At 45.4% G+C, this 19,497-nt stretch overlaps 1 protein-coding gene across 1 annotated transcript in view; it reads right to left on the bottom strand.

The window, feature by feature from the left end:
- Nucleotides 1-9,444: 9,444 nt before the first annotated feature.
- The window catches only part of LOC138301386 (E3 ubiquitin-protein ligase TRIM39-like), a 140,426-nt gene continuing 130,373 nt past the window's right edge, over nucleotides 9,445-19,497 (bottom strand). Inside the window, exon 6 of the mRNA XM_069241822.1 lies at nucleotides 9,445-11,012. Coding sequence (XP_069097923.1) covers nucleotides 10,501-11,012 — 512 coding nt within the window. The 3' untranslated portion in view covers nucleotides 9,445-10,500. The remainder of the gene's footprint in view (nucleotides 11,013-19,497) is intronic.

Genomic DNA, 19,497 nt, shown 5'->3' on the forward strand with positions numbered 1-19,497 from the left:
TCTGAAAATCACAGGCCTTCTGATGCTGATCCCACTGGCCTTCACCTCCTGATCTTTCCTATTCCTCCTGGTCCTCACGATCGACGTCCTCCTAGTTTTGATAGCCGTGGTCATTCCACACTGTGGTCTTTCTGATCCTGAAAGTAATGAATGTATTTCAATGGAGTAAAACATGCTTCACTTTCTCACAACAGCACAGAGCGTTTTTATAATAACTACTCCATCCATTTTTTGTGGTTTTCATGAGGCTGCAGTAATTTAATGAATCTTGTAAGTTGAAATTCATCATATGTGTGAGCACAAATACAGGAGTTATGCGATTATGCATGACTGTGTTTCCTGCATAACTGTGGATATACCGCCCTTGGCAAATAAGCCATCATTTGCAGATTTCATCAACAATAACTTTATTTCTTCCTCAAACACATCTAATATAAAAACATGTGCCAAATGGTGTGCCTTTGTTGTGAAACAGGCCCTGCTCTGAGTCTCCATTTAGTTTCAAGTTTTAACTTGACATCTGTTTCTAATGGTGACTTTATGTTTACACAATAATGTGCTGAAAAGCTATTATACAGGCAGTTAATTTCCTAGCAAGCAATTATGCTGTTGTACTCTCTGTACAAGGCTGGGCACATAGAACACGATGCCCTTGCATTTACCTTGTTGGTTGGAGACCGCTGTAAGGCCCCAGACAAACCATCAAATCAGTTCTGCACCTTTGAAACAGTGCGATTGGAACAGTGGTTTTAAAATATCAACAGTCACTGCATTCAATTTGGCAGAGGATCACTTCTGCTGGGATTGTCCTGGAACACGACGCACTGTGACTGAGATGCAGCTCTGCTGACTCTGATCTCCATCCTGCAAAGGACAATAGCCTGTTCTACACAGGCCGGCTTCCAGACACATTATATTCAGTTATGTGGGGTAGGCTATCCCAGTGGATCTGGCAGAGGTTACTCCCACTATGTTCTTCATAGTATTAGACAGCAGTATAATCACATAGTAATGTTATAATAGTTGAACTGTTTATCTTTTTCACCATTCTCATAATAGTTACAATGCTTTGTTTCTTCTGCCTAATATTTGCAGCTCACTCTTTCTATACAAGAATACAATTATTTCAATAAATGGTTGAAAAGCCATTTTCGTATATTTCTTGTGTTTACCTTGGGTATGCAAAGTAACAACAAAAGGGGAGATTTGTTTCTGTGATTCACATGGGGAATATAGAGTGGTCATGTTCGAAGTTGCTGATACCATGTGGTACCCTGGTAAGGTTCGGGGTTCAGATGGGGTACTGTGAGTTAGCTTAGGAATGAAAACTTTTCTGATGATATGTGTGAACTCAGTTATATTCTGAAGTTCATGTTGTCCAGATACCCAGCCCTACTTCATTTGTCGGAACCGTATAGCAGGTGAGGGGGACGGCAGCCCCTATACCACCCTCAGTTAAATTGTTGAGGAGTTGAGTTGTGGGGGCGCAGCCCCTAAACCAGCCCCAGCTTTGCTTCTTCTTGGAGAAATGCATCATTATGTTGTTAATACTGGAAATAATACGCTGTGTTACGATGATTGTACTACAGTGGGAAACATGGGGTGTGTTACACATTGGGTTTCTGGTTGGCAGTGTTATACACTCTGTCCAAGCAGGTACCACAATCCTAGCCAGGTTAGGTCAGATACACACCATAAATTACCCTGTGCTCATCCTCTGGTAGTTTGGAACTGAGCAGGCAGGCTTAAATTAAGAGGCAATGTGTAAAGTATTTGAGCAACACTTCAAACAGTAACACAGTGAAAACACTACAAAAAGACTCCACACCAAGTTAGACAAATAGATTAGATCTTTATGAACACAACAAGATAACAATGACAAAAGTCCAATAAGTAGAAGTGGAGATCTGGTTGCGCCTGATCAGGTCAAATCCAAAAGTTCAGGCCGACCGCAATGGAGTGTGGGTCATGTACAGGGACGTGAGTTGGCCCGCTGAACAGTACCGTGGTGACGTTGAGAGAGATGTGGGGCGCAATTGAGGCGATGCATTGCATCAATCAGGCAATGCGTCGGTTCCAAGCTGCACACCGGCGCAGATGCATCGAGAGTCATTATGCGAAGAACACTGGGTTGATTGCTTGTCATCAAACCTCAGGGCTGAAGGTGATGTGAGCAGCACGTAGCAATGTGTCAGCACCAACCCGTACAATTTAAGAGCTGCGTTGGAAACAGGAGACGATGTGTCACACAGTTGGTGATGTGGAGTTCACAGTCCAGGCAGCAACAGCAATGCATCAGCATCAAGGGAGATGCGCTGATTGCAATCAAAACAACTTCATTGATGTGTGGAATGTCACAGTTGCAGCACTTTAAACTCACTTTTAAGGGCTCAGGACTGGATTGGCACCACTTGGGAGAGCAGGACTCACAGCAGACAGAGTCCAGGTGCTGTTTGTAAGTTGGAGAGGTCTTTTATATCCCTGAGACTTCATAAAACAGGAGGCAAGCCAGCAAACCCTTGGAGTCACTCTGGGTTGAAGCGAGATGAGTCCATTCCTTCCTCAGCAGGGCAGCAGGACAGCAGGGCAACCAGCAGAAAAGCTGTTCTTTCAGAGCCGCAGTCCAAAGTGGCAGTCCTTATAGCAGCACAGCAGCCCTTCTTCCTGGCAGAGTTGTTCACAAGTCCAGCAGTGTTCTGGGTTGGTAGGGTCAGAGGTCCAGTACTTATACCCAGTGATGCCTTTGAAGTGGGGGTGACTTCAAAGAAGTGTCTTTGAAGTGTTCACAGGTATTTTCATCCTGCCCTGGCTCCTAACTCACTACATGGGGGTATGCAGCCCTTTGTGCATGGACAGAGCCCAGCCTACACAGATGTAAGTAAGAGGCTGTACCCAGCTCCTCCCTCCCGTCCTCCCAGGAATTTGCATAAAGTAACACCCAGCCTTCCTTTCTGTGGGACTCTCCGGAGGCAATATACAAAAAGAACTGTCACTCAGCCCAGCCAGTGATCAGAGACAGGCAGCAATCACCAATTGGCTAAGAGCAGGAAAACAATCTAACTTCCTAAAAGTTGTATTTTGCAGAATAGTAACCTCAAATCCTCCTTTATCTTTAAAGAAGATTTGTCATTACCATTCTATAGGTACTAAACATGACATGCCTACTCCTTCTCAATTAAGAAGTACAGTGTATTAAATGTAATGAGGAATACCTAGTTTTAACATATGAGAGGGGTAGGGGTCACAGTAGTGAAAAACAAATGTGTCACTACCAGGACATGTAAAACTTAAAAGTACATGCCTAGCTTTTGGTTACATAGCACCCTGCCCTATGGGCTACCAAGCGCCTATCTTAGGGATGACATATGTAATAAAGTGGGAATTTAAGACTTAGCAAGAGGTTTTCAATGCCAAGTCGACATGGCACTGTAAACTGCACACTGGGCTACTTGAATGGGTGGCACAAGCAGTGCTGCAGTCTCACTAGTAACATTTAATTTACACGCCCTGGGCACATGTAGTGCATTTTACTGGGACTTATAAGTAAATTAAATATGCCAATTGTGGATTTACCAATCAAACCATGTTTAGGGAAGAGAGGACATGCGCTGGTCAACAGTGGTAAAGTACCCGCTGGTCAACAGTGGTAAAGTGTCCTGTTCAACAGTGGTAAAGTGCCAGACTCCTAGGGCGAGCAAAATGAAATCAACAAGAAGGTGAGGCAGACAGGCAGAAAGTTTGGGGAGAGCACCCTAAGGCTCTCAGGTCTAACAGGGTGGATATGACCTGAAAACAACAATAAAAATAAATTAAAAAGAGGAAAATCCTACCCTGCTGCAGAACCTGAGACCAAACAGGACGTTTATTACATGGATTCAATAGACCTGGGCACCTTCACCTCATTATATGGGATTTATTGTGGTGAATTAGTCCCACTTCTGCCCCCAGAGTCCAAGTCTCTCATTCATACAGTGACAGAAAGGGAAAGTTCAGTCACATAAACACTCAACTCTTTCCCTTTTGTCTCCTCTCTATGGGAACGAGTTAGGGGTTCTCCTCACAGCACGAAGCGCTAACACCACACCCTAGGAGTCTTATTCTAGAACTACCTAGAACTAGATGATACTTTAAGCATTGAAGCTTCTGGGCCTCCAGACTGGAACCTGGGGGTACCCTCCTGCGCTGTGATGCAATTTAACTGGGCTCCCCTGATCCTCAGGCCGGGGCACCTAGGCGCTAGGTTACGGACCCTGCTAGCCCATAGGGTCTACCTGGGCAGGTCATAAGCATGGTGTCCTCTTAATGCAGCTGTGAAGGGCCCAGGTCACTCAGTCCATCAACAGGAGGTGGGAGCCGGACAACCATCAGACGTGCAGCGCCTTCATCTGAGCAGACACTCGCCCTGCAGACTGACTGCTGGCAGCCTCTCTCTCTCTCTCTCTCTCTCTCTCTCTATCTATCCCCTTCTCTCTCCCTCTCTCTCTCTCTCTCTATCCCCTTCTCTCTATCTCTCTCTCTCTCTCTCTCTACACCCCTCTTTCTCTCTCACATTCACTCTCCACCTCCTCTCTTTCTCTATCACACTCACTCTCCCACCACTTCTCCTCTCACTCGATCTCTCTCTTTCTCTGCCCGCTCCACCTCTCTCCGCCTTCTTTCTCTCTCCTGCCCTGAGTGTATCTCTCTCACCCCATTCTCTTTCTCCCCCACACACTCTTTCACCCTCATATCTCTCCCCTCCACTTCTATCACACTTCCTCTCCTCTCCCCCTCCACTTTTACCACTCTCCCGTTCTCTCTCTCGACTCCTCCTTCACCATCACTTCCACCTCTCTCTCTCCCCCCTCACCTGGACTGCAGACACGTGTGTCTGGACACCCAGGGAAGTAAGTGCTCAAGGCAGGGCACAGAGTCCGCCTGGCTGCCCCCAGGAGCTGTGTGTGAGCACGTGCACGTGTGGAGAGGCGCCCCCTGAACTCAGTGACAACACCCTCTAGTGAACTATGGAATATTTCATCATGAAAACTGCGTGAATAAAGGTAATTGAAGTACTAGTGGCCTTAAGGCCATTTCTTGTGTCCCCTTGTGGCACCTCTACGTTATGTGGATTTTAGGAATGTGGGTGAGGGACACGGCTGGGAACTGACTGCGAGTAGCCTGGGTTGTCTGTCGACATCTGCTTCCGCCAATAAACACCAGAACCAGTGTTCAGCGCCTGGTGATTATTTCTACTTACTTCAAACTACAGGTGAGGTGCAGTGTGAACTGAGACCTTGTAGGAAGGGACCACCACAGCCAATCTGAGAAGGAAAGGGGGTGAACTACATACTCAGAGAGAGTGCTGAGAGACTGAGGGCCGTGTCCTATTCATCCTTCTGTCCTATTGTACAACTGTCCTACTGCACAACTGTCCTACTGCACAACTGTACTCTTTCACAACTGTCCTGCTGCACAACTGTCCTCCTGCACAACTGTCCTACTGCACATCTGTCCTCTTTCACATCTGTCCTCTTTCACAACTGTCCTACTGCACAACTGTCCTCTTTCACAACTGTCCTGCTGCACAACTGTCCTCCTGCACAACTGTCCTACTGCACATCTGTCCTCCTTCACAACTGTCCTGCTGAACATTCACTGTCCGCAGAATACTCCTTACTTACAAAAGTCAGGGGGAGCCTTGGTTCTCTTTGGCTGATCCCCCCCATGGACCAGCCCCTCTCATCTCCTAGAATATAACCAGGTGCATCTTTCTACCTTCTACTTCTTGTGTACAGGCCTGAGCTGTGTGTTTGTGATTAAAGTACTGTTCATTTTACAAGTACTGAGTACTTTACTTTCCTGAGTTCTTGGTTTCTAATCCCACACCTTCTCCTTGAGTAACCCTTGGAGTGCTGGGCTTCACTACTCTGAGAGTCAGGGGGTGAGGGGATCCCTTGGTGCTCAGTCTTGGACCCCACAGGAAAGTGAAGCCCCAGGACACCAGCAGTAACAGACTCTCTTTCTTACAGCTTGAGTCCAGGCCCCCCTGACAGCCACCGAACTCCTGCAAAGAGTTCGACAATTATAAGGATTTGAAATTGATCTGTTTAGTATTTTTTGAAAAATATTTCACTGTAATTTATGGACCAACAACACCATTTTAATCTGATGATGTTAATATTTGTATTGAAGTAAACCGAGACTACAATCTCCCAAAATTCATAATGATCTTAAATGAATGTCCAGGACTTGGAGGTCCATTTCTCAGTGATGTCAGCTGGCAGCCACTGGTCCCAGCACGAAGGTTTATATAAATGCCACAATACAGGGCAATCATTTGAACGACGGAGAAGCCCTTGTCAGGATTTTAAACTGTGACCTCTAGATTATGGGTCTTGCAGATGTGCCTCAACCTACTGAGCTACCTTATAAATGGACGTCATGACACTAAAGCTGAAAGAGAACACACTCAGCCCGAGTCTTACTCTACAGGAAATAATTACAACCAATCTCCATCAAGCAGAGACTCGGATATTAAGAATCAGAACCCCCTAAAGGGATGGAGAGGTGACGGTGTTACACGTCATTCCTGCTCTCCCAGGAGCAGCATTTAAAACTTGTAGCAAAATAATTCTGGTTGGTTTGTCCTGGTGTCAAAACCTTACTCCAAGTGATAACCCCAGCCCTGATTCATTTGTGTCAATAGCACTTTGCATGTTGGGACATGTAGTTTGTTGCTTGCTGCCAAGTACCTTGTCATCTCAGTCCCAGCATGCACGCTGTGTTGGTTTGAAAGATAGATTTGCTTCGAGGGTCACACATCTAACTGGTGTTCTTAAAGTTTCATGACATAAGAACACTCTGCTTTTAAAACAGGACAGCCTGGACATACACAAATACATCTGGAAAAATGTGTTTAAACAATCTAAAACGACCCAATATGTCTGCACAACCTGGAGATGGTTTTGGAGTCATGAGATGCCTGCAGGAGGCTGATATTGTGTTGCATTTGTGCTGGAATATACAATTATTGCACATTGTTCACGAGTCTGCATACCTTTGCACAGTGCATGTTATGTAAATTACAATATGGCTTGTGCAGCAGGGCAGATGGTTCACAAGAAAACTACGTATACATGGACGCCTGTAGTTGCGATGGAATCTTTACAGTGTAGGTGCTGTATGGTTTACAATACAAGGGCAGATTTAAGAAAAGTGGCGCTACATCAAATGCAGCGCACTTCTCTTGTGCCCTTGGTGCCCCCTAGCGCCGCCATGTGTGCGCCGTGTTTAAGATACGCAGCACCATGGCGGTAGTTAGGGAACTAACATCAACATTTGTTACGCTAGTTTGGCACTTTGCAGGATGATCGTCAAAAACTTTGGCTCTAATCCTGCAAAGCTCCTTGAGGCCCATTTGAAATAATGGTTTGCCTCCTTTTAACACTTGTTCAGTGCAGGCGTAAAAAATGCCTCAAAAATTGGCACAAAAAAATCTTTTAGATTTATTTGTGCCATTTTTTCACCCCCACTAATTTGGGAACGCCCCCCTTGCATACATTGTGCCTGGCGCAGGCATAATGTGGCGCAAGGGGTTACAAAGTGAGGAACGCATGCATTGCGCCACTTTGTAAACCTGGCACAGCATATTTGGCCTCGTTGGGCCACATCAGCGTAAAAACAAATGACGCTAATGTGTATCACAAGGAGGCGCTGGGCCCTCTTAAATCCGGTCCATGGTTCTGTATTGTGATATATCTTCACTGGTCCAGCCATGCTCACATGTTACAAAAACACTGTCCAAGAAAAGAAGTTTTAAACGCTGGCAAAGAAATATCAGCATAATTCACTGGTGATGGAACACAAAAGTATCAACATTTAAGGTGAAAAAGAGAGGCAGATAGAAACCATTTAGTGGCTGATTTGTACAAAGTGAGACTAGAAAACCTGGATTAATCGCGGCTTCCCCCCTTAACCAAATTGTGTGATTTTAGGGAAAAAGTTGACTTTGCCGATCCTCCATTTATTTCACTAAGGCATATAAAAGCACCTTCACATCTGTAAGTTTAGAATACCAGTGCTACAAAAACCTGTTGTGTTTGATTAAATGGACTACAGGGAGTGCAGAATTATTAGGCAAATGAGTATTTTGACCACATCATCCTCTTTATGCATGTTGTCTTACTCCAAGCTGTATAGGCTCGAAAGCCTACTACCAATTAAGCATATTAGGTGATGTGCATCTCTGTAATGAGAAGGGGTGTGGTCTAATGACATCAACACCCTATATCAGGTGTGCATAATTATTAGGCAACTTCCTTTCCTTTGGCAAAATGGGTCAAAAGAAGGACTTGACAGGCTCAGAAAAGTCAAAAATAGTGAGATATCTTGCAGAGGGATGCAGCACTCTTAAAATTGCAAAGCTTCTGAAGCGTGATCATCGAACAATCAAGCGTTTCATTCAAAATAGTCAACAGGGTCGCAAGAAGCGTGTGGAAAAACCAAGGCGCAAAATAACTGCCCATGAACTGAGAAAAGTCAAGCGTGCAGCTGCCACGATGCCACTTGCCACCAGTTTGGCCATATTTCAGAGCTGCAACATCACTGGAGTGCCCAAAAGCACAAGGTGTGCAATACTCAGAGACATGGCCAAGGTAAGAAAGGCTGAAAGACGACCACCACTGAACAAGACACACAAGCTGAAACGTCAAGACTGGGCCAAGAAATATCTCAAGACTGATTTTTCTAAGGTTTTATGGACTGATGAAATGAGAGTGAGTCTTGATGGGCCAGATGGATGGGCCCGTGGCTGGATTGGTAAAGGGCAGAGAGCTCCAGTCCGACTCAGACGCCAGCAAGGTGGAGGTGGAGTACTGGTTTGGGCTGGTATCATCAAAGATGAGCTTGTGGGGCCTTTTCGGGTTGAGGATGGAGTCACGCTCAACTCCCAGTCTTACTGCCAGTTCCTGGAAGACACCTTCTTCAAGCAGTGGTACAGGAAGAAGTCTGCATCCTTCAAGAAAAACATGATTTTCATGCAGGACAATGCTCCATCACACGCGTCCAAGTACTCCACAGCGTGGCTGGCAAGAAAGGGTATAAAAGAAGGAAATCTAATGACATGGCCTCCTTGTTCACCTGATCTGAACCCCATTAAGAACCTGTGGTCCATCATCAAATGTGAGATTTACAAGGAGGGAAAACAGTACACCTCTCTGAACAGTGTCTGGGAGGCTGTGGTTGCTGCTGCACGCAATGTTGATGGTGAACAGATCAAAACACTGACAGAATCCATGGATGGCAGGCTTTTGAGTGTCCTTGCAAAGAAAGGTGGCTATATTGGTCACTGATTTGTTTTTGTTTTGTTTTTGAATGTCAGAAATGTATATTTGTGAATGTTGAGATGTTATATTGGTTTCACTGGTAATAATAAATAATTGAAATGGGTATATATTTTTTTTTGTTAAGTTGCTTAATAATTATGCACAGTAATAGTCACCTGCACACACAGATATCCCCCTAACATAGCTAAAACTAAAAACAAACTAAAAACTACTTCCAAAAATATTCAGCTTTGATATTAATGAGTTTTTTGGGTTCATTGAGAACATGGTTGTTGTTCAATAATAAAATTAATCCTCAAAAATACAACTTGCCTAATAATTCTGCACTCCCTGTATATTGTAGCTTTATCTATAATAATCTGGGCAGGGCCGGTTTTAGAGTTAGAGGCCCTGGTGTGACAATCTTTTTTGGCGTCCCCCCCAAATAACCGGCTTCTCCAAAGATTCCCTCACTCCCACATTCCAACGGTGCCACTCACCTCTACACAGCCCCTGCCTCACACGCATTACTTTCATCTTATAGCGCTACTCATACTAACACTAGGGTGTCGAAGCACTTTAGTCTAAATACACATTACACAGAGTCAATGAATACATTTGTAGATCAGTCTGTAGGAAATGTTACACTATCCAATGAGGATCGACCTTCTATGATCTGCATGTACACGTTCTTTGCAGCAGGTACATTAACCCTCTGTGCTCCTTTACGATGAGTCAAAACTGCCACCTCCTCCCAGCAGATACATGAATCACTTGCATTATCTCGGCATTTTTATTGTTGCCTGAAACCAGCTGGACACACAAGAAAACAGCAGCTGCTTTTAAAGCCAAAGTTATTTCTGAACAGAGCCTCTCCCAGGCTAGTGTGGGTGTCGCTGCACCAGTCGCACTGTCCTAAAGACGCCCTGAATCTGGGTTACAAACAGGGTACAAGTGACACTATCTTGCCTCTGAGTTCACTAGTAATAGCTCTGTCCCTTGGCAGGGGCAGTAAGGGTTCGAAGGTCATGTTGGGGTCTCTGCTTGTGCTCAGGTTACATTGTTATCACTGCAGAAGGGGATGGGCTGGGGGGCTGAGGGATGAGGGGCTGAAGCTCCCACAGTACAGACAGAAGTAGGGAAGAGCCTCTGTGTGAAGGGGGCGGGGAGGATGAAGGGCTGAAGCTCTCTGCAGCCCTCACACCAGCCTCATCTCCCCCCCTCCACAGTAGAGCCAGAAGTAGGGGAAGAGCCTCTGTGTGAAGGGGGCCCGAGGGAAGGTGTAGAGAAGCTCCATGGAGTCTGCATTGTACAGGGACAGCCGCCGCCCCCCCTCGTAGTCCAGATACACCCCCAGCTTCAGGGGCTTCTCTCGAGGGGACAGAGGGGAGGTGAGAGCCTTGTACTGACCCCCCGACCCCCTCTCCACAGCCCAGACTCCCCCCTCAGGTGACCATGGGAAGCTTCTCTTCCTCTCCACAGACTCTGCTGCGACCCCCACCTGCCACCCCATCCCCTCCTGCAGCAGCTGCACCTCCCAGTAATGTCTGCCGGAGGTGAACCCCTCGCTCCCCAGCACACAGGTGTAGATGGTGAATCTCTTGGGGGTGTCCGGCAGGGGCTGGTCTGTGCCTGTCCATCTCACACGTGTCCCCCCCTCAGACAGGAGGAGCCGAGGATGAGCTGTGTCAGGATCCAGAGTCACCCTCACTGCAGAGAAGAGATTCACAATTAGAGATTTAATGACACAAATAAAGGCTGTAATTACTGCTTCATGGTTTATATGATTAATTTACACCACATCTGGAAGGGGCAGCTGTGCCAGAGAGCGCGCAGCACTAGACTGATCACTGCACTAAAGAGTGCGTTCATCTAGAGCACACAGCACTAATAGACATGACAATCTACCACACACTACACTGCAACAAACAGCACTACAGAGAGAGGACAATCTACTGCACTGCACTAAACAGCACACTCCACTAGAGAGAGGACATTCTACCACACACTCCACTGCACTAAACAGCACACAACACTACTGACAGGACATCCTACTATACATTACACTGCACCAAACAGCACAAGGCACTACAGAGAGAGGACAATCTACTACACACAGCATGCAGCACTACAGAGATAGGATATCCTACTGCACGCTACTCTGCACCAAACAACACACTCCATTACAGAGAGAGGACATCCTACTGCAAGCAACACTTCACTAAATAGCACACCCCACTTCAGAGAGAGGGCATTCTACTACACAGCACCAAACAGCACACAACACTAATAGACAGGCCATTCTACTATACACTACACTGCACCAAACAGCACACTGCACTACATGAACAGGACATTCTACTGCACACTACACTGCATCAAACAGCATACTGCGCTCCATAGACAGGACATTCTACTACACTGCATCAAACAGCACACAGCACTACATAGACAGGACATTCACCTACACATTTCATGGCACCAAACAGCACACAGCACTACATAGAGAGAACATTCTACTACACACTGCACCAAACATCACATGGCAGTACATAGAGAGGACATTCTACTGCACACTACACAGCGGAAAAGAGCACAGCTCTACACATACAGGACATTCTATTACACATTACACAGCAGCAAACAGCACATAGAACTACATAGAGAGGACATTCTACTGCACACTACTCTGCACCAAACGCTACACTGCGCTCTACAGACGGAAAATACTACTACACACTAAACTGCACCAAATGTCACACTGCGCTCTATAGACAGGAAAGACTACTACACACTACATTGCACCAAACAGCACACAGCACTACATAGACAGGACATTTAACTACACATTGCACTATACCAAACAGCACACAGCACTACAGAGAGGGGACATACTACTGCACACTACACAGCACAAAACAGCACAGCATCACACATACACGACATTCCACTACACATTACACACCACCAAACAGCCTATGGAACTACCACGAGAGGACATTCTACTGCACCAAAAAGCACATTGCGCTCTATAGACAGGGCATTTTACTACACACTATACTGCACCAAACAGCGCACAGCACCACATAGACAGGACATTCTACTAAACATTGCACTGCACCAAACAGCACAGACCACTACAGAGAGAGGACATTCTGCTACACACTACACTGCACTAAACAGCATGCATCACTACATAGATAGGACATTTTACTACACATTACACTGCACTGTGAACACTGCACTACACAGAGAGAACATCTTACTACACAGTACACTTCACCAACCAGATCACAGCACTACATAGACACTACACTGCACCAAACAACACATGCCACTACATAGAGAGGATATTCTACTACAAACTGCACTGCACCAAACAGCTCACAGCACTCTATAGAGAGGAAATTCTACTGCACACTACACAGCACAAAGAAGCACACAGCACTATATAGAGAACGTTTTGGTGCACACTACACTGCACCAAACAGCACACAACACTACATAGACAGGACATTTGACTGCAAACGACACTGTGCCAAACAGTACTCGGCACTACACAGACAGGACATTCTACTACACACAACAGTGCACCAAACAGCACATTGCAAAACACAGAGAGGACATTCTACGGCACATTAAACATAACAAAACAGCACACAGCACTACACAGACAGAACATTTTACTACACACTACACTGCATCAAATAGCACACTGCACTACAGAGAGAGGACATTGTACTGCACACTACACTGCACCAAACAGCACTTGGCACTACACAGAGAGGATGTTCTATTGCACTCTACACAGCACAAAACAGTACAGCACTACAAAGACAGGACATTCTACTGCACACTACACCACACCAAACAGCAGACCGCACTCCACAGACAGGACATTCTACTACACACTACACTGCACCAAACAGCACATAGTACTACATAGAGGATATTCTACTGCACACTACACAGCACCAGGCAGCACACAGCACTACACAGAGAGGACATTCCGCTACACTGCACCAAACAGCAAACTGCACTACACAGAGGACATTCTACTGGACACTACACTCCATCAAATACCACATAGCATTATATAGGCAGGACATTCTACTACACATTGCACTGCATCAAACAGTACACTGCAATTCAGAGAAAGGACATTCCACTACACAGCACCAAAGAACACTTCATAGACCGGACATCCTATTATACTGCACCAAATAGTAGACTGCACTACACAGACAGGGCATACTACTACACTGCACAAAAGAGCACACTGCAGTGCGTAGACAGGACATTCTACTACACTGCACCAAACAGCACACTGTGCTCCATAGACAGGGCATTCTAATACACTGCACCAAACCGCACACAGCAATACATAGACAAGACATTCAACTACACATTTCACTGCACAAAACAGCACTCGGCATTACACAAAGAGGACATTCTACTACGCACTACACTGCACTAAACAGGACATGGCAGCACATGGAGAGGACCTTCTACTGCACACTACACGGCACAAAACAGAACAGCACTACACATACAGGACAGTCTATTACACATTACACAGAAGCAAACAGCACATAGTACTACATAGAGGATATTCTACTGCACACTACACAGCACCAAGCAGCACACAGCACTACACAGAGAGGACATTCCGCTACACTGCACCAAACAGCAAACTGCACTACACAGAGGACATTCTACTGGACACTACACTCCATCAAATACCAAATAGCATTATATAGGCAGCACATTCTACTACACATTGCACTGCATCAAACAGTACACTGCAATTCAGAGAAAGGACATTCCACTACACAGCACCAAACAACACTTCATAGACCGGACATCCTATTATACTGCACCAAATAGTAGACTGCACTACACAGACAGGGCATACTACTACACTGCACAAAAGAGCGCACTGCAGTGCGTAGACAAGACATTCTACTACACTGCACCAAACAGCACACTGTGCTCCATAGACAGGGCATTCTAATACACTGCACCAAACCGCACACAGCAATACATAGACATGACATTCAACTACACATTTCACTGCACAAAACAGCACTCGGCACTACACAAAGAGGACATTCTACTACGCACTACACTGCACTAAACAGGACATGGCAGCACATGGAGAGGACCTTCTACTGCACACTACACGGCACAAAACAGCACAGCACTACACATACAGGACAGTCTATTACACATTACACAGAAGCAAACAGCACATAGTACTACATAGAGGATATTCTACTGCACACTACACAGCACCAAGCAGCACACAGCACTACACAGAGAGGACATTCCGCTACACTGCACCAAACAGCAAACTGCACTACACAGAGGACATTCTACTGGACACTACACTCCATCAAATAGCACATAGCATTATATAGACAGGACATTCTACTACACATTGCACTGCATCAAACAGTACACTGCAATTCAGAGAAAGGACATTCCACTACACAGCACCAAACAACACTTCATAGACCGGACATCCTATTATACTGCACCAAACAGTAGACTGCACTACACAGACAGGGCATACTACTACACTGCACAAAAGAGCACACTGCAGTGCGTAGACAGGACATTCTACTACACTGCACCAAACAGCACACTGTGCTCCATAGACAGGGCATTCTAATACACTGCACCAAACCGCACACAGCAATACATAGACAGGACATTCAACTACACATTTCACTGCACAAAACAGCACTCGGCACTACACAGAGAGGACATTCTACTACACACTACACTGCACTAAACAGGACATGGCAGCACATGGAGAGGACCTTCTACTGCACACTACAAGGCACAAAACAGCACAGCACTACACATACAGGACAGTCTATTACACATTACACAGAAGCAAACATCACACAGAACTACATAGAGAGGACATTCTACTGCACACAACGCTGCAGCAAACGTCACACTGCGCTCTGTAGACAAGAAATTCTACTACACACTACACTGCACTAAATTGCACACATCACTACATAGACAGGACACTTTACTACATTTTGCACTACACCAAACAGCACACAACACTACAGAGAGAGGACATTCTATTACACACTACCATGCACCGGACAGCATGCAGCACTACACAGGACATTCTACAATACACTACACTACACCAAACAGCACACTGTGCTCCATAGACACAACATTCTACTGCACTCTACACTGCACCAAATAGCACATATCACTATACAGACAACAAATTCCACTACACATTGCACTGCACCAAACAGCACATGACACTACATGCAGATGACATTCTACTGTACACTACACTACACCAAACAGCAAATTGCACTCCACAGACAGGACATTCTACTACACACTACACTGCACCAAACAGCACATAGTACTGCATAGAGGATATTCTACTGCACACTACACAGCACCAAGCAGCACACACCACTACACAGAGAGGACATTCCACTACACTGCACCAAACAGCAAACTGCACTACACAGATGACATTCTACTGCACACTACACTGCACCAAATGCCATATTGTACTACATGGATATGACATTCTACTACACATTGCACTGCATCAAACAGCGGAGTGCAATACAGAGAAAGGACATTCTACTACACAGCACCAAAAGGCACACAGCACTTGATAGACAGGACACCCTACTATAATGCACCAAACAGTAGACTGCACTATGCAGACAGGGCATACTACTACACTGCACAAAAGAGCACACTGCAGTGCACAGACAAGACATTCTACTACACACAACACTGCACCAAACAGCACACTGCACAACAGAGAGGGCATTCTTCTACACAGCACCAAACAGCATACAGCATTACATAGACCGGACATTCTATTACACACTACACTGCACCAAACAGCACACAGCACTACAGAGAGAGGACATTCTACCACACACTACCATGCACCAAACAGCATGCAGCACTACGCAGGACATTCTACTATACACTACACTGCACCAAACGGCACACTGTGCTCCATCTACAGAACATTCTACTGCCCACTACACTGCACCAAATAGCACACAGCACTATATAGACAAGAAATTCCACTACACATTGCACTGCACCAAACAGCACATGAAACTACATAGAGAGGACATTCTACTGCATGCTCAACTGCACCAAACAGCACACAGCTCTACACAGAGAGACAATTCTACTGCACAGTACACAGCACGACACAGCACTACATAGAGAGAGCATTCTACTACACACTACCCTCCACCAAACACCACACAACACTACATAGACAGGACATTCTATTGCACACTACACTGTGCCAAAGAGTGCACTGCACTGCACAGACAGGACATTCTACCACACACAACAGTGCATTCAAGAGCACACAGCACTACACAGAGACAATATTATACTGCCTACTACACTGCACCAAACAACACATGGTACAACAAAAAGAGGATATTCTACTGCAAGGTACACAGCACCAAGCAGCACACTGATCTATACAGAGGACATTCTACTACACACTACACTGCACCAAATACCAAATTGCACTACATAGGACATGCTACAACACCTTGCACTGCATGAAACAGCGCACTGCACTGTAGAGAGAGGACATTCTACTACACAGCACCAAACAGCACACAGCTCTTCATAGACAGGACATCCTACTATACTGCACCAAGCAGACCACTGCACTACATAGACAGGACAACCTACTACACTGCACCAAACAGCACACTGCACTATGTAGACAGGACATACTATTATACACTACACCAAATGGCACACTGTACTACAGGGAGAGGGCATTTTACTATACAGCACCAATTGGCAGGTAGCACTACAAAGACAGGACATTCTCCTACACACTACACTGCACTAAACAGCACACTGCACTCCATAAACAGGACATTCTACTGCACACTACACTGCACCAAACAGCACACTGTGCTCCATAGGCAGGACATTCTACTTCACACTACACTGCACCAAACAGCACACAACACTACATAGACAGGACATTCAACTACACCTTGCCCTGCACCAAACAACACACAGAACTAAAGATAGAGGAGATTCTATTACACACTACACTGCACCAAACAGCACATGGCATTACATGGAGAGTACATTCTACTAAATACTACACAACACAAAACAGAACAGCACTGCATATACAGGACATTCTACAACACATTACACAGCAACAAATAGCACATGGAACTACATAGAGAGGACATTCTACTGCACACTACACTGCACCAAATGTCACACTGCACTCTATAGACATGACATTCTACTACACACTACACTGCACCAAACAGCACACATCACTACATAGACAGGACATTCTACTACACGGTGCACTACGCCAAACAGCACACAGCACTACAAAGAGAGGACATTCTGCCACACACTACCATACACCAAACAGCACACTGCAATACATAGACAGAACTGTCTACTACACACTGCGCCAAAAAGCACACTGCACTACATAGACAGGACATACTACTATACACTGCATAGCACCAATCAGCACACTGTGCTCCATAGACAGAACATTCTACTGCACACTACACTGCAAAAAAAAAAGCACACAGCACTATATAGACAGGGCATTCTACTACACAGTACACTGCACAAAACAGCACACAGCAGTACATAGACAGGGCACTCTACTACACATTGCACTGCACCAAACGGTACACAGCACTACACAGAGAGGACATTCTACTACACACTACACAGCACCAAACAGCACACAGCACTACATAGAGAGGATATTCTACTGCACCAAACATCACACTGCAATACAAAGAGAGGGCATTCTACTACACACTACACTGCACCAAACTGCACTACACAGAGAAGGCATCCTACTACATGCTACGCTGCACCAAACAGCACACCGCACTGCATTGCCAGGACATTCTACTACACATTGCACTGCCCCAAACAGCACACAGCACTACACAGAGAGGACATTCTACTACACACTAAACTGCACTAAATAGCACAAGGCACTACATAGAGAGGACATTCTCCTACAAACTGCACTGCACCAAACAGCACACAGCACTACATAGAGATGACATTCTACTACAAACTGCACTGCACTAAACAGCACACTGTACTAAACAGACAGGTAATTCTACTACACACTACACTGAACAAAACAGCACTCTGCAATACACAGGACATTCTACTGCACACTACACAGAACAAAACAGCACACAGCACTTCAAGGACAGGACATTTTACTACACACTACACTGCAGTAAACAGCACACTGCACTACACAGACAAGACATTCTACTGCACACTACACTACACCATAAACTACACTGTACTACACAGGCAGGACGTTCTGCTACGCACTATACTGAACCAAACAGCACATTGCAATACACAGAGAAGACATTCTACTGCACACTACACAGAACAAAACAGTACACAGCACTACACAGACAGAACATTTTGCTACACACTACACTGCACCAAACAACACATGCCATTATATAGAGGATATTCTACTACAAACTGCACTGCACAAACAGCTCACGGCACTATCTAGAGAGGAAATTCTACTACACACTACACAGCATAAAGCAGCACACAGCACTACATAGAGAACATTTTGCTAAACACTACACTGCACCAAACAGCACACAGCACTACATAGACAGGATATTCGACTGCATACTACACTGTGCCAAACGGTGCTTGGCACTACACAGACAGGGCATTCTACTACACACAACAGTGCACCAAAAAGCACATTACAATACACAGAGAGGACATTCTACGGCACACTACAAAGACCAAAACAGCAGACAGCACTACACAGATAGAACATTTTCCTACACACTACACTGCATCAAATAGCACACTGCACTACAGAGAGAGGACATTGTACTGCACACTACACTGCACCAAACAGCACATGGCACTACATAGAGAGGATGTTCTATTGCACTCTACACAACACAAAACAGTACAGCACTACAAAGACAGGACATTCTACTATACATTACACAGCACCAAACAGAACAAAGAACTACATAGAGAGGACATTCTACCGCACACTACACTACAAGAAACAGCAGACTGCTCTCCACAGACAGGACGTTCTACTACATAATACACTGCACCAAACAGCACATAGTACTACATA

The sequence above is a fragment of the Pleurodeles waltl genome, chromosome 6 (assembly GCF_031143425.1).
Source record: "Pleurodeles waltl isolate 20211129_DDA chromosome 6, aPleWal1.hap1.20221129, whole genome shotgun sequence".
NCBI classification, from domain to species: Eukaryota; Metazoa; Chordata; class Amphibia; order Caudata; family Salamandridae; genus Pleurodeles; species Pleurodeles waltl.